The sequence below is a fragment of the Aspergillus pseudotamarii genome, assembly GCF_009193445.1.
Source record: "Aspergillus pseudotamarii strain CBS 117625 unplaced genomic scaffold BDV38scaffold_22, whole genome shotgun sequence".
Taxonomy (NCBI): domain Eukaryota; kingdom Fungi; phylum Ascomycota; class Eurotiomycetes; order Eurotiales; family Aspergillaceae; genus Aspergillus; species Aspergillus pseudotamarii.
This window is the reverse complement of record NW_022475036.1, coordinates 181,439-197,788: the sequence shown is the minus strand read 5'-3', so window position 1 is coordinate 197,788 and position 16,350 is coordinate 181,439. Positions and strand designations below refer to the sequence as shown.

The 16,350-nt window shown below is 48.3% G+C and overlaps 4 protein-coding genes across 4 annotated transcripts; 1 reads left to right on the top strand and 3 right to left on the bottom strand.

Annotated features, from left to right (window-relative positions):
• Positions 1 to 272: 272 nt before the first annotated feature.
• dppV (dipeptidyl peptidase DppV) lies at positions 273 to 2,950 on the top strand (the record flags this gene model as incomplete). Its single annotated transcript, XM_032057192.1, has 8 exons — positions 273 to 337; positions 401 to 452; positions 515 to 753; positions 815 to 1,826; positions 1,879 to 2,101; positions 2,163 to 2,395; positions 2,485 to 2,696; positions 2,809 to 2,950. The coding sequence occupies 8 exons, from the start codon at positions 273 to 275 to the stop codon at positions 2,948 to 2,950; spliced, it is 2,178 nt and encodes a 725-aa protein (XP_031914292.1).
• A 483-nt stretch (positions 2,951 to 3,433) lies between these two features.
• vtc4 (putative vacuolar transporter chaperone (Vtc4)) lies at positions 3,434 to 6,170 on the bottom strand (the record flags this gene model as incomplete). Its single annotated transcript, XM_032059750.1, has 5 exons — positions 3,434 to 3,840; positions 3,892 to 5,194; positions 5,242 to 5,487; positions 5,636 to 6,104; positions 6,166 to 6,170. The coding sequence occupies 5 exons, from the start codon at positions 6,168 to 6,170 to the stop codon at positions 3,434 to 3,436; spliced, it is 2,430 nt and encodes an 809-aa protein (XP_031914291.1).
• A 287-nt stretch (positions 6,171 to 6,457) lies between these two features.
• On the bottom strand, positions 6,458 to 7,815 carry BDV38DRAFT_244882 (uncharacterized protein). The gene has a single exon (XM_032054391.1). The coding sequence runs from the start codon at positions 7,420 to 7,422 to the stop codon at positions 7,117 to 7,119; it is 306 nt and encodes a 101-aa protein (XP_031914290.1). The 5' UTR covers positions 7,423 to 7,815; the 3' UTR covers positions 6,458 to 7,116.
• A 3,355-nt stretch (positions 7,816 to 11,170) lies between these two features.
• BDV38DRAFT_244879 (putative DUF221 domain protein) lies at positions 11,171 to 15,390 on the bottom strand. Its single transcript, XM_032054390.1, has 3 exons — positions 14,861 to 15,390; positions 12,415 to 14,807; positions 11,171 to 12,339 (listed from the first exon to the last, which is right to left on the bottom strand). Exons 1-3 carry the CDS (start codon positions 15,025 to 15,027, stop codon positions 11,330 to 11,332), a joined length of 3,570 nt encoding a protein of 1,189 aa, XP_031914289.1. The 5' UTR covers positions 15,028 to 15,390; the 3' UTR covers positions 11,171 to 11,329.
• Positions 15,391 to 16,350: the final 960 nt, after the last annotated feature.

The following is a 16,350-nucleotide window of genomic DNA, read 5'->3' as shown; positions in this document are numbered from 1 at the left end:
ATGACTAGTATCAATTCATGGGATGTCGGCAGCATTGCGGCTTTGTTACTAGTCACCATGATCTTTCAATACACTCCCGATTGGGCAGGTTCTTAATCGCGGATTGCGGAGACATTCCGTGCGATTCCCTCTCTATAAATCAGCCATGTTGTCATCCCCCCCCAGTCGAGGATCATTCCACACTTCTCTCCCTTCCGGTATCACAGTTTCTCTCGGGGTCCAATTGTCGTGGATCTTCGTACTGTAGATACGAGATGAAGTCGGTACTCAATATGGGAGCTCTCCGGTGGCTCTCCGTTGCTGCTACTGCCTCGACCGCGTTGGCCCTCAACCCTGAGTAAGTCGCAATGATCATTCAAATGTTTCACAGGGCATTTGGTTTGCTAACTGAACGCGACAGGGGCCTGATAAGCGCTCCACGGAGATCGGAAGCGATCCCTAACCCTTCTGGTGTAAGCATTGACACTGATCCAGCCGGTATCTGGTTGCCAAATACTGACCCCAATCTGCGTAGGATGTCGCGGTGTTCTCGCAATCGCAATACTCCTTCGAGACCCACAAGACTACCTCGCAGTGGAACCTGCTGGACCTCAAGTCAGGCGATATCAAGCTCCTGACGAATGACAGCGATGTCTCCGAGATTGTCTGGCTGGGCTCGGATGACTCCACCATTCTCTATGTCAATGGCACCAATGCCGACATTCCGGGAGGTGTAGAATTGTGGGTGTCGGACATCTCCGATTTCGCCAATGGGTATGTAGCGCCTCTTATTTCTCAAATGATCGTTTGCACCAATCGCTGACTCGACGCATAGATATAAAGCAGCTTCATTGCCAGCTTCATTCTCCGGTTTCAAAGTCGTCACCACAGACTCCGGCGATGTACGCTACGTCGCATACGCCGAGTCGTGGGCAAATGGCACAGCATACAATGAAGAGTTAGTGGCAAAGCCTCTGAGCTCTGCTCGCATCTATGACAGCATCTACGTGCGCCACTGGGATTACTACCTCACCACCCGATTCAATGCTGTGTTCTCTGGCACCTTGAAGAAGTCGGAGGGCAAGGGCAAGGCTACCTACAAGGCTGATGGAGGTCTCAAGAACCTCGTCTCCCCTGTCAAGAACGCTGAGAGCCCCTACCCGCCTTTTGGTGGCGCCTCGGACTATGACCTCTCCCCCGACGGCAAGTGGGTTGCTTTCAAGAGCAAGGCACATGACATTCCCCGTGCCAACTACACCACTGCGTATATCTTCCTTGTCCCCCATGACGGATCGAAGACCGCTGTCCCAATCAATGGACCCGATAGCCCCGGTACCCCCGAGGGTGTCAAGGGTGACGCCGGCAGCCCGGTGTTCTCGCCGGATAGCAAGAGGATTGCGTACTGGCAGATGGCCGATGAGTCTTACGAGGCAGACCACCGCACATTGTACGTGTACACTGTCGACTCTGAGAAGACTATTCCTTCCCTTGCAGCAGACTGGGACCGGTCTCTCGACTCCGTGAAATGGGCAGATGACGACAATCTTATCATTGGTGTTGAGGACGCAGGACGTAGCCGTCTGTTTTCTATCCCAGCAGATGCCGGCGACGACTACAAGCCTAAGAACTTCACTGACGGCGGTGTTGTATCTGCTTTCTATCAATTGCCCGATTCCACCTATCTGGTTACCGCGAGTGCCATCTGGACCAGCTGGAACGTCTACATCGCTAGCCCCGAGAAGGGCGTGATTAAGACGTTGGCCACTGCCAACAAGATTGACCCTGAGCTGAAAGGCCTGGGTCCTGAAATCGTCGACGAATTCTACTATGATGGTGACTGGACCAAGGTACGTGCGCCCGACCCAGTTATTCTTCAGTCCTCGCTAACAATCATCCCAGATCCAAGCCTTTGTTATTTACCCCGAGAACTTCGACAAGAGCAAATCCTACCCCCTTCTCTACTACATCCACGGTGGACCCCAGAGCTCGTGGCTCGACTCCTGGAGCACCCGCTGGAACCCCAAGGTCTTCGCCGACCAGGGATACGTAGTCGTCGCCCCCAACCCAACCGGAAGCAGTGGCTTCGGCGATGCCCTCCAGGACGCCATCCAAAACCAATGGGGTATGACTAAACTACCCATTTCAAATCTCTCACTCCTATCCATGCTAACAAACCACCACAGGAGGCTATCCCTACCAAGACCTCGTCAAAGGCTGGGAATACGTCAACGAGAACTTCGACTTCATTGACACCGACAACGGTGTCGCCGCAGGCGCCAGCTACGGTGGTTTCATGATCAACTGGATCCAAGGTAGCGATCTCGGCCGCAAATTCAAGGCGCTGGTCAGCCACGACGGCACATTCGTCGCAGATGCCAAGGTCTCGACCGAAGAACTGTGGTTCATGCAACACGAGGTGAGCCACTTAACCCTTTATCCCAACCACTATCTTCATTCCTAAACAGAGATGCCTCATAATAATCGAGCCATGCTAACGAAAGACAGTTCAACGGCACATTCTGGGATAACCGCGAAAACTACCGTCGCTGGGACCCCTCTGCTCCTGAACGGATCCTCAAATTCAGCACCCCAATGCTCATCATCCACAGCGATCTCGACTACCGTCTCCCCGTCTCAGAGGGTCTCTCTCTCTTCAATATCCTCCAGGAACGCGGTGTCCCTAGTCGGTTCCTTAACTTCCCGGATGAGAATCACTGGTATGTGCCCCATTTGCCTACCCTACTTCCCTGATCAAGTCAACTACACACATACAAGAACACCCCACAATAGCCAGAAGAAAGAATACTGATAAGGGGTAAAAAAAAACAGGGTCCAAAACAAAGAAAACAGCCTCGTCTGGCACCAACAGGTGCTGGGCTGGTTGAATAAGTACTCAGGTGTGGAAGAGTCAAACAAGGATGCCGTCAGCTTGGATGATACTGTTATCCCTGTTGTGGATTATAACCCGTGAGTAACTATAGTTGAACCTACCTTATCTATTGTTACCTATCATTACGATTATGATTGGAATGTTGGATGTAATATGATGTTATGGTTGTATTCTGTTCGTGCATTGTTTTCGTCGTTGTAAGAAAGTATACATTCTTCTTTAATTTCTAGTAAGACTAATTCTAAGGTAGTGGTGTATTTCAGGGAGAGTCTTTTTCAGAATACCGGGAGGATGAATTGTGACGAACGTATTCACTTTCATTGATTGTCACTTGTCACTATTCACTATTCAACTATTCACTGGACTGAATGGGTTCATAATCATGCTTTTATACAGTACATCCATATCCATAAACTGAGGTATCCGTGATTGCTCATCGACTTCTAATCAGAACGCGTATAAACACAGGTGCCAATTTGGCGCGTATGGGTAATCCCAAAATGACAAGGTCAAGGTAAGTAGGAAAGCAAACTAAGAGAGGTAGCGAGTAAGTTCGAGAGGACATCATAATTCTCCTGAGTCAGAACCTTGGCCATTTCCTGGGTAGTCGTAGTCATCCCTCGCGGTAAATCCGGTCTGACGTGCTCGTAGGATAAAGTTTACCAGCAGGACGACCGCGAGACCAACGCCAACGATGGTGGGTCCCCATTTCTCGTAGTAGACCCGCTTGACGTCGCGGCGCTTGCGGATTTTATCCACTCGCCAGATGTAGAGCACGAGACTGTACAGGAGGGCCAGGGCTGCAAGGATGGTAAACGCCCAGGAAGATGCGAATGTGATGTAATCGTTGCCAAAGTTCAGTAGGGTGGCTGCGATAGTACCCAGAAGAATCGAGAATTCAAGCCATGAGAGGAAGGTTCGCTCCGCGGCAAAGTAGACTTTGGGCTCGACACGGACCGGGACGTGGATACCTAAGATACATTAGATCTCCCTCAATAACGACGGGGTTTGTATAGACTTACGCTTTCCCTTCGGAGCGATGAATCGCTTCACGGTCCGCTTGTTTCCCATGACAGCAATTCCCCTTTGTTCTGGGGGCGGCAAATTGGTTGGCCTTGGTCGGGGAATGAGTGCTATAAGCCCAGACACTACAGCACTTCCAGCTTGCTGGGAGTAGTATTTGGCCAACTGTTTGTAATAATGCATTCCGCCGACTCGTCGCGCCTCTTCCAGTTCGTCTGAATCGATAGTATCCTCTTCGTCCGAGTCATACAATGGGTAGTCTTCGTCTCCCGGAAGCGGCTGGGCGGCGATGCGTTCCTCTATATCCAAGGTATTTCCGTCTGAATCGGCAAACAGGTCATTGCGAGGACCCCTCCGATCGCCATTAGCGAGCCCTTGTCTGTCATCCAATTCGTCGTCGTCCGAGTCATACTCGTCTTCGGGTGTCTCATTGGCTGATAGGGAAGTACTGGCTAGCGGTCGTTCAATACCAAACCGGCCCATTGCGGGCTTTCGAATGTCCACGTCCATCTGTGGCATCCAGAACGGAAGGAGGTTGATGCGATCGGGGAAAAGTGTCGCTGTACCGTGGATGAACTTGCTGAACTTGGGAACCGCTTCTACTAAGTGACTCGCGGTTAAGTCCCTGATCCATTGAGGGGGCTCTTGACCGGCCTGGGTCTGAAGTTTCACTTCGAGGACGGCATAAGGAAACCGCTCCACGTCTTCCGGGGGCAACTGGGAGAAAGGAAAATCGACACCGATGTCCATTCGGCGCCAGTTGTCTCCGGCTCTGCGGTGACCATCGAGGTTATCCTCGCGAACCATGGTCAACTCAGTATCGAGCGATATACGGACTCGGGCGTCACCTGGCAACTGGAAGGCAGTTCGATGGTAGAAGGTCCGAGTGACAGGCTTCAGCTGTCGTGTGATGACCCGGTATTGGATCTCTTGGGCTAGCTGTTCCAAATTGTTGATTTCGTCTTCACTCTTTTTACCCTCCTTTCTCATCTTGTCGAAAATAGTCTCTGTTGTCAGCGCACCTGCCAGGTAAGAATTGACATTCTTTTCCTTGAGGGAGAAACGGGCTTTGACCGACTTCTCTCCTGTCCAATCCTCGCGATGAGTCTTTCGCTCGACGAAAATCTGGTCACTCTTCATGCCACCGTACCAGCGCAGTCGGATAGCTTCGGCTCCTTCCGTCTTCTTCAACCGTCCTTGGTATAGCTCCCATGTGTCCGGGTTATCGTAGTAGATAGAGGTGATAGCAGTGTCCTCTTCCTCGAACTCCTTCTGAGGGTTGAAGACGAGCACGGGAAGGTGCTGCTTTGGTCAGCGCTGATCATTAAAGTGAACGTGCAAGAACATACCTTAAGAATGATGAGTTTCAGCTCGGTGATATTATCAGGATGAACCCAATATTTAGTCGTTTGGCGAACGAAGTTTTGCTGTGTACCACCGGCGGAAGAGTCTCCCTTAACCGGGTTTCCTTTGGTGCGAACCAGATCGTAAAGCTTGGACAACTTCACCACGAACGCATCATAATTATCTTTGAAGAAAGGCTTGGCTTTAAGTCGTGCCGCAAAAACTGGCTTGAGATGCCAGCCGGTTTCTTTCTATTGGGAAAGGTCAGCTTGAAGTTCGTATGCACAGACGCTAGGGCCAACACAGGAAAAAATAAAATAAAAAAATAAAAAAATAAAAAATAAAGATTTTAAAAAAAAAATTGGAGACGTCAACAGTAAATAATGAGCCAGCACATACATCGTGTTTCTTTATAATTTTCTGAAAGCCAGTGTAGTTGAGCTGGGTAAATTTGGCCAAATCATGGACGTCGGCGATGATGTCACTCAAGACCTGCTCAAGGGCTAAGAAATCCTCATCGGACGGAGGACGAATGTTAGAACGGACGCTGAGACGGCGCGATCCCGACGCAGTCGCCGACTCTAGGCGAGAGACCACATCATTGACTTCCTTCTCACTCGACTGGATGCGACGGACAATTTCCTCGCTTTTAATGCGCTGAAAGTTAAACACTTTGTCCAGTTCACCTTCCAGCAGTGACACGAAGTGTTTCTCGTCCTCTTCCGTCCATGGCTTGCGATCGCGTTTTGAAAATGAAGGAACTGGTTCGGCGACAAAGTCGGTCCTCAGAGCTCTTTTCAATTCATCGTAGGCGATGTAGTACCAGTAGTACTCCTTGATCATCGACGATCGGAGATGCTCTCCGAACCTTGAGAGGTGGGGACAGTTAGTCAGGCAACCATTGAGCTGGGAAGGAAGCTTCTACTCACCTCATGATGGATTAACTCAATGTGGAATGGAATTTACTAGGGAGAAAGGATTCTTGGAGATGATGAAGCGGGGAGAGGGGATGTTAGATGTGGGAAACGAGCATCATGAAATGCGCGAGAAAAGGCAAAAGAAGGAAAAAGACAAGAGGTCGGTAGCTTATGATATGGGAATCAAATTCAACACGGAGTGGAGATCTGACACTGACTAGCATGCAGTGAACTATGTAGGTAGTGGCGAAAAAAATTTCCTTTTTTTCGTTTTTCTTTTTTTTCTGGGTTTTAAAATTCCCAGCCCTTTCAGTTCAGGGTGATAGTACAGAGAGAAAGAGAGAAGAGGGAGATACTGCAGCTGTACCTCGACATCACGAGTCTGGAGCGGAGCTCAAAGTAGACTAGCCTCCCCGGCTAAAACGTTAGTCCCGGCCGTATTGACGTATGGTTATTACGGGGTCCGCTTACCTTCCTATGCATTGACCACTAAAAAGCGACCCGATAGGAGATAGCTTTAATAACCGATATTAGTCTATTCCCATGATCGTCTTAGTCCACGCACGTTTTGTGACCCGATTTGTCCATTTTACCACCCTGGTCCGTCCCGATTCAAGGGTAAGAGGCTAAGACTGTCTGGCAAACCCATCACAGCCACTCGCCCAAGCATGTGCTCGGTCGAGTGGAGTCCCTTTGCCTGCCTTAGCGCCTACTATTTTCAAAGCTAAACGTCCGGTCGAAATGGAACGCTAAAAGTTTGCTTTTGACTCGTAATTATCATTCAGTCAAATCAAGAGGTCATCCTCTCTCCCTTGCCGTTAGGACTTGACCTGCCACACTGGGTATGGAATCCGTGAGTGAGCCTACACCGATAACTACCTTCCCAAATCAACCGGCGCGGTGAAGCAAGGTCATACAGCGTTTGGCTGTCTCTCTCGCCCTCTTTCTCGACGTAAAAGATATTTATATGCGTAATAGTGTAACAGTGCATGTGGGAGATCCATATATAAAAGACTCGGAGGAGTTCACTCCGAACAGTTCAACAGCAATCAATCTGCCACGGGGTGAAACTCCGGGAAAGTCGTTCTGTGAATTCCGGCAACCCCTAAAACCCGCTGCTGGGAGGAACCCGAAGACGACGGAAGAGAAAAGAATAATAAAGATTACCAACAAATGCATAAATAAACAGTGTCTCATCAGGACTCCGGGGCGCAGTTGAGACATTTCCTCCGCGGGCGGACTGGTACAGTAATTTGCATTATGAATCATAGTGCAAGGACCTCAGATATTGACGGGCGAAGGCTACAGTCCAGATCCACAGTGGGACATGATTTAGACTGCAGGCCACGGAAAACATAGGCTCCACAAGCCAATCGGCATGTTGCTCAATTGTTTCTACCCAAGTCGACTACAAGGGAGTCGAGGGACTGACAGGGAAGGTGCAGCAGTCTTCGTCTCTCTCACAATGCAAGCATCATCCCATCTCATACCAAGGCACACGTGCAGTATTTCCCATTTCGGCCACCACTGAGATCATACCGGTTTGCTCGTAGAAAGGGATATTGGCGCCATTGCAGCGTTTTGTATTTCGCACCAAACCCGGCTTATTCCTAGCGTGCATAAGAGAACAAAGTACAAAAAAAAAAAAAAAAAAAAAAAAAAGAGAGAGAGAGAGCGAGAGAGAGACGATTGGGTAGTTGACAAGCCAACGGTGGATAATGATGTTAATAATGAGAAATCCTTAAGAGAAAAAGGGCAATATATAAACAAGGGCTCAATTTGTGGCAACGATAACCGACCCGCCTGGCTGTCTGTAAAAGTACCGTCTGCTCTATGTTAAGGAAAGAAATGGATTATAGAATACAAAGCAAGTTACGCTGTACTTACAAAGTAACCGATATAGGTACGCCTGCAATAAGGTCTGCCCATTGGCGAGCATATAAAACAGCTTTTGTTTTTGTTTCAATTGCCTGGATTGCCTCTACGGCGTTATTCCGTCGAATCCGTCCCTATAAGGCTGTAGCTTTCAGCTCCCAAATGATCACATTATTTCCGATTCCATCTGACTCCGGCAAATCATTGCATTAGCCCCGGGATACAGTTCACCAGTTTTACGGGTGCGTAAGCTGATCTGCTTGCTTAAGCATATCTTCTGCTAGCCCCTCTCTTGGCGTATATGAGGGGTCTGATTGGAAAATGCTATCGGCGGTCCGTGTTGAAGCGTCAACGGTGAATAAAGGATGGAGAGAGCTTCACTAACCCTGCTGAAATATTGGCTCTATGCTCAGCATAACATTTGTCATGGAGTCGGATCCAAGATCAATCAGGGCTGCGTCATATCTTAGCGTATGCCAATTGGTCGAACTGGTAAATAGCAGTTGGTCTATCGCGACGTCGCAAATCGTGCATCATCATATCTTGACGTTGGATAGCTGCACAGCCTAAGGTTATCCACCTGCCATAACTTAGATGTCCGTCTCTTCTCTACTGACTCTCTTCAAAGCCACTTGGCTGGCCTTGCCCCACTATCGTTTGGGAATGTTTGAAGACGAAGGAAAGACTGGTAGCAGCAGGGTGTTTTGGATGATCCAAAATAAAGGTAATACTAGAAAGGTTACAGATAATTGAGCCAATTATCGACTTGGCAACGTTCGTTTCCTCAAACTCAGGGTAAACAGGAAGCGAGACTGGGAAAGAAGAAAAGAGAAGAGAAGGAAAGAGGGAGAAGAACAATAAAGGGAAGCGAGATCATTGTTAAAGTCCACGAGCCTTGTAGAGCTAATTCATTCTCAAAGACCAGGCCAGCCGCAGAAACACATTCACAAGTGCTTCCCATTATAGCAAGTCGCATAATTGCACCACCCAAAACATTTGTTCTTAAGATCCTTCGTATAAGATATCTCATATAAAAAATCTTACTACGCGATAGATAGATTTTAGATACCAGGATGTCTAGACATCAATTCAATCATCATTATTTTTCGCTCGCTTGGTCTTTCTACATTAGGGATCGCGCAAATCCCTTATCCTACATTAGGCAGAGCATACTATGAGCATACTCATTGACGAGTAACGGACGAAGTACCTGTTATACTAAAAATAAAGAAGACAAATCATGAAATTCACATACCATTGCCTTGAATTGAGCACGGCGCTTCGATTCTGCATCCAATCTCAAACGGACAACTCCCATGATCACTTGCTCACGTACTGCGGGAAGCCACTATTGATTGTCTCTTGGTATGATATAATCTGCTTGGCCTCTTTTGTTGACTTATCAGTATCTTCGAGGGCACCCTTAAGATGCATTCTGGGAGAGCAGGGCGACTGTAGGATAGGCTTAGTGGGATGGTCTCTCCGACCTGAAGAAAGGCGAGTATGAAACCCGGCAGTTACAACATCTCCGATTCATCGGATATTGGATGTAGAGGTGATATGAAGCCCGCTGAGTTTGGGACTTGGAGGACATGCCGTCTTTTAGATCAGATCTAATAGAAACAATCAATGAACTAAGAAGAGATTATCACATCCCAAACACGTAACCAAATATTATTTTTAAGAAGTCACAAACACGTCGGGGTGTTATATATGACAATCTCTAGTCTTCCAAGGCTTTGCTTAACTGCCGAGTTGAGTTTTATGACCACCCAATTTAAGATGAAGTAGACAAAACCTATAAGGAATCATCTGGAATTTGTATATACGACCGAGCAAAAGGTTACAACTATATAAGAATTGTCGGATAGTCATTTTGTTACTGTGGAATCTTAAAAATTGCTCAAGGGGAAGTCGAAATAACGATGCACAGAAAACTCTTACCCTATCAAAGCTACTCAATTAGAAAAGATCCTTGATTCCTTACTATCTAACCACACCCACATCATAGATAACCGGGGCTCCGAACTGTAGGGACTTAAGACAGCAACAGTTCCCCTACTTTCAATTACCGACCCTGTTATGTATCAATGCGGTATGTTAGAAACGGGTTGAATAAGATACTAAATTTGGAATTGCTATCCCACTAAAGGGGAGATCATGTGAAAAGTGAAACCCAAAGAGAGATTACGACGATGACAGTCCAACGTTCAAGAAGACCAATCAAGACGATTAAACAACGATTGAAAGAAAACGACATCCGCGGTGCGTGGGAATCCACATCATCGGAAGTGCCGGTGGGTCGCCGCCCCATGGGCGTTCAATTGACTGGGGGGCCTAGACTAGTAAGCTATCGAGTTAGGTAGCTTCTTCGCTACTCGTAACGAGGCTTGAAGAATGTTGTCATTGGTTGTAGATTGCGGTCGAGGATCGGTTCCAACAGATTCTTCTACAAAGCTACTAAGGAATTCAATTTGCGTCGTGGTTTCGGTACTCGGTTCTCACCGTCGTTCGGGGAGGCTCATCCGACGAATTCGGACTTCCCCCCTTCTTGAAAACATTTTTCGATGAGTGAGAGGCGTGTAATTGTCATGGATCCTGAATGGGAATGAATAGGGATATCTATGCTTAAATAACCGAGATAGTAGAATCTAACCGCGAGTTCGGGACTTCTCCGGGAATTCAACATATCGCCTCTAATTGCTGCTATGTACATACCCAACGTTTAGTACTTCCGTGACTTTTGATAATTCCCATCTGAAACTGCTAGTGCCCTCGCTTACGGCGCTCGTAGCGGCAGAACTGGAGACCGAGGTTGGCAGTGATCGGGGATTCCCGCGAGTCATACGGAGTATATTGTTTATTAATCTGTTCCATAGTGTGACCCTTGGAATGGTCAAGCATTCCCAGGGAGAAGCCAAGTTCCAAGTAGTTATTTAGCCTTCTGGAGCATTTGCATCACCCATGGACAACGATCCACCACTTGATGGGGCGGAGCCCTCGGCCTGGACTGAACATATTGGAAATCATAGTGCTTCGCCCACGGACGAATATACCACCAATCTTGATTTGTTGCTGCTGAATACAGTTGAAATTTAGCGCCGGATTAGTCCGGGTCATCGAAGAGGCTTTCATTGTTTCATGAAGAAAGGTCAATCAATTAGTTTTATCTATGTACATGTACACGTTGAACGCCAACCCATGCCAGTGGGAACAAAAGCTAAATCAGTCAAATCATCATGCAGGGTCGTAGCTAACCACAAGCTTGGTGGTCGATGTTCTAAGATTCTAAATACCGTACTCATAACTGGATGAGATCCACTTCCGAAAAGTCCGGCGGACTGCGACTAAAGATCGTGCGGCACTTGCCGTCCAATGCCTGGTACTCGTTGCTGATCCAGATGTGCTTGCTGAACCGCTGAGTCCGGTACACTTCGTCATCACTGACTCCGAGATCGTCCCGGGGAATCCAGATCACGGGACGTTTAGCTCGCAGCGCATCGTGCTGGAAGGCTCGCTGAACTAGCTGGTCACGTTCTTCCGGCGTGAGATCTTCCAGCTCGTCATGGATACCAGCAAAAAGTGCTGGGCCCACTTGATTGGTGGGAGGGGCTTGGGCCTCAGCATCCTCTGCTACTTTCTCGCGAATCCGCTGCACCGTCGGGACCGAGCTGTCGGAGTTGGCCCCGAAATACTTCGACCGTCCCCGTGAAGACCTGTCAGCCCACGACTGACGCTTAGGCCCGAGACTAGGTCGCCTAGCCTGGGATTCAGTACGTCGTTCCATGCTAGCTTCAATATCCTTCAGCTCGATATCATGAGTTCCTCGAGCCGTCTGACGGCCCCGATGTTCTTCGTGGTCAGACAGTTGACCTTTGTCAGAGTTCAATTCATCATCTTGAAGCAATCCAAGCCGGGCACGTTGAGCACGCTCAAATTCCTCATCACGACGCACCGCTTCATCCTCCAAAGTGATTGGTAGATAACGGATCAGGGGGCCGAAGGCATCATTCAGCAGAAGTTGATACCCGACTGTGAGGACAAGAACGACAATCATACAAATGGCTTGGCCTTTGCACGCAACCGTGCCTTGCACGTCGCGAACCAAAAAGAACAGACCGATTAAGCAGACTTCCATAAAATATATGCCCGTGAACAACTGGTTGATCGCCTTAGGGAAAAGCAACCCACCGGTGTCAAAGCGAAATTTGGTGACATATAGCGTGTTATACCGGTAAACAAACCAAAATAAGCCGAACGTGATTACATTGAACACAAGGATGAGAGGCGAGATAACACAGTAAATCAGTCCTATAGATCAACCGTCAGTGCTATCAGTCGTGTCAAAAAAGAAAAGAGGCAATAGCAAAGCAAACAGAGACATACCTATGGATGCCAGTGTGGTGTACACCGGGAAGAAAGTTCCCCACTGCATCTGGCTCAAATTCGTAGTCCGGGCCCATTTTGTCCGGGCCGTCGTGTCGAGCAAGGGTCCAAGGATAAACCAGCTTACTAAGTTCACGACCTGGACCAACGCACCAGCACTCACCGACATCGCCTGAAGAATCATGTATGAAAAGAAATAATTGCTGGAAAGAGGAATGTTCTCCGCAAGCAGTTGAGGCCAGCTTGTGACATTCGTGACGTTGCTGATAATTGTCGAGAAACTGGACGAGATTGCGACGACCAGAAATAGCTGAACGAACAGGAACGCGAAATAATAATTCTGAACTGTGAGCTCAACGGCCATGCCTGTATGAACGCCCTGGGTTCGACAGAGGAACCGGAGGATTAAAGGTAACACAGCCATCAGAATGGCCAAAAACAGTGCAGGCAGAATACCTTGCACAGCAGAGATAACCCAGTCTGGTAATTTGGAAATCCATTTCAGCCACGAAAACGCTTCCTCCAAGTATGACAGCTGGGACAGTAAGCCAGTGAAGGCCACAGGAAAAGCCCACCCGATCACCATCGCGCAGACAATGGCCAGAATACCAAAGGTGCGCAGGTAGCGCTCCCACCATCTGATTGACATGTTGTCCCAGATTACGTCGTCTGGAGAAATTTCCACAACGCGAGGAGCCATTTGTTTGGGGACATGATGGCTGACTGCCTGACAAGCCATATGTGCAGCCACCTGGTGATTGAATTGAATGAAGGCAGAATTCATCAGGGGAAATTTCTCGGGGGTTTGTTGATCCACCTCAATCTCTAAGTTCAAACGAGCTACTTCCTTCCGGCAGTAATCGATAGTGTCTACCTTCTTGCCTATAAGCGGGAGGGAGGGCATCCAGCTAAGACCAAAGATTGGCAGTCGCATGGTATCACGGTCCTTTGGCTTGATATATTTCTTCCATAGAGGCTCTCCGAAGTCATTATCAAAGTCTTCATTGTAGGCAATTGGATATTCCTCTCCTTCCAATCGTTCGCCTTCGGTCCGAGTTCTTCGATTATCCCTCTTGTTTTTCTCTTTGTCTGTCGGTGCGTCATTCCTCTCATCAATCGAGCAGCTTTCGCGTTGCGTTAAAGGAAACTCATCAGGCTGGCTTCTGCGACTCAGTTTAGAATTGCTTGATCCTGTACTCTTCCAGAAAGGCCTTTTAGATTTGGATCCAGCCTCGTCTGTGACGCCCGAAGTTGTGCCATTTGTGCGCGCTTGCGAACAGCCTACAACATCCACACTATCAGACTCAGACCGAGCGTAATCTATTGAGCGTGAGCCATCCTGAGGAGCAATCGAGGCGTCTGGTACAAAACCACCAGATCGTGCCAACTTTCCATCTAATCCACCTTCAACCTTCTTGAAGCCTTCAAGGACAGACTTCCCTAGCTTGCCCACACCGTGACCAACGGCTCCTGCGGCCTCCATGGCGGGGTCAAATGGGTTCAGTCTTCTTCGTTTCCCTGTCTCAGTCTGATCCTTTGAGCCATCATGATGCAAGACCTGGGCAAGAGTATGCGCTTGATGTGGGTCACCAGAACTGATACCAGCATCCATAGCCATCAGTGAAGCTTTCCTGTCCGTATCCTGCTGCTCCTCTTTAGCAGTCTTTCTTGCTTTGGCCCCAGACTTTTTCGCCTCGGCCTTCGCCTGTTTCAACTGAGCTTTCTTGCATTTGATTACCAAGTCTGTCTCCGCAGCCTCGAGTTTCAGAGCCAACGCATCCCGCAGCTTCACTTTTTCGTTGAGGTCATCGAAGTTGCGGTTGATCCAGATGTTGCGAACACCACCAGGGAAGACATCAAAAAGTGAAGCGAGAGCATCCACTGTGAGCCACCTTTCTGGGATTGCTGTCACCAGAACTGTCGTCGCAGAGGCTCGTAGACGGTGTTGGGGAGATGTCAAGTAGGCTTGTCGTAAGCGTATATAATTTCTCAGCTCGTCATAAAACACTGCGCATACGTAGACAATGGCGATGATAGCCATGATCAAATGTCCCCAGTAACGGCTGGTGTTCTCTGGGGTTACATTGCCCCAGGCAAGTTGATCCAGGCCAGTAACATTCCATGTACCGCCAGTTTCAGTTCCGTTTTTATAATGTCGGTCTTTACCGCCAGCTTTATTCAAGGGTAGCAGAACCGGTAAAATGATGCAACCCAGGGGCACAAAAATCTTGAGAAGCATGCGCAGGTATCGTAAAAAGAAATATGCATCCAGACCACATTTTTGTATGAACTCAGTACTAGAGGTACGAAATACAGGCCCAATCCATCGAAAAAGACCAGGCGGGGATGGTTCGGTACGCTCTCTGTCCGGCACAAGGTAGGTTCTAGGTTGGCTAACAAGTCAATGTTAGCATTTGCGCTCATCCAAAGCAACTGTCGCACTCACTAGATGCGGGTGAGCTTCGATTTGAGAAGCAAGAAGAGTAGAAATTCCACTGCGAAAATGATGATAGCAGTAGCTAAGGATGCGAGGAAAGTGTCGATTGTGACACCCTCACTCTTTTGACCGGCGCCACCGGCGTGTTCAAGGGCCGACCCAAGATCTTGGGCCATGGCTATCAATAATGCCGCTCATGCAATTGTTCGCCGATTAAAAAAGAGGGAGAGAGAGTGTGTGGGTGTGGGTGTGGGAGAGAAATGGAACGCGAGGGCCTAAAAGAAGAAACGAGGAAGTAAGAGCAGAAAGAAAAAAAAAAGTGTAGGTCTAATCAGCGTTCATAGAGTAGTGTAGAAAAGTAAGTAGCGACAAGATTCTCAAAACTCATCACAAAATTAACTGTATGGGCTCAGACAATACCGCAGCTTCAGTCACGAACTGCAAAACTGGGGTCGCATTGTGTTGGAAGTGTGTAAGTGGATGAGGTCAGGGTGACACTGTCCTTTTGCCTTGATTGCAAAGAGGGACGCAGTCAAAAGTGGGCAACGAAGAAAAAGACGAAGATATCTGGAGAGCCAGAGTATATAAAGGCATGACAGTAGCGGCGTTGACGGTGTAATGAATCAACCATTCATCGTTCAGGTCGCCGCCAAGTCAACAGGGAAGAAGCGCCACGATTTGTGGGAAAAGTGCTGGGGTTGGGCGGATCTCTTCCACCAGGAATGACATCAGGCGCCTGCTGAAACTAGCAAATTGGCCTGAGGTCCCGGCGCTTGCTGGTGTTTCAACTTCCCCTGAATTTAATTGAAGGATTAGGCCACGAAATTATGGGCGATCCTCCCATTACCTCCTCTAGCTAAGTGCAGCGGTAAGGACAATGCATAACTGATGTGTTAAAGCAGCATGCCAATTTATTTAGGGAAGATGCCAGTTCTTTTATCTCTTTTCGCTGCTCGTTTCGTGACGATCTTGAATGTCGATACTTTCTGTATTAGGAGAGTGGAGCTATGCCGTCTTTGGCATAGTCCCAGCCCTAAGGGATCAGGGCGGTTACATATTATTGGCTAGAAGAAGGTGGCGGTGCATCAGAAGTAACCTTCCTCGAAAGGGACCTTTAAAGGGACCACAACAGGAACTTGCACCCTCAATATTCACGTGAGTGGGTGTGGCAAATGGCTCTAACCAGAAAAGGCTCTACGTAGTATTTTACTACAGCTGAGTTGTACTCTGTAGTTGTAGTGAGTCTGGTGTCTAACGCATTACGGGTAGCTTCCTGGGTCTTTTTAGAGGGTCCTTTTTGAGTTTCCCTTCCAACCGTCGCCATCAAGGGTATGTGCTTTTCTTTGATCTCTTTCGCTGTAAATATATGCTTCACACGCCTCTACTAGTGCTGTAGGCCGTCACGCGGTAATCCTCTTCCAGAGACCGATACTTCTAATTGGTTGCGCCACGATCTTCAATTGGGGCCCGGCGAGTTCATTGTAGCAAACGAGGCATAA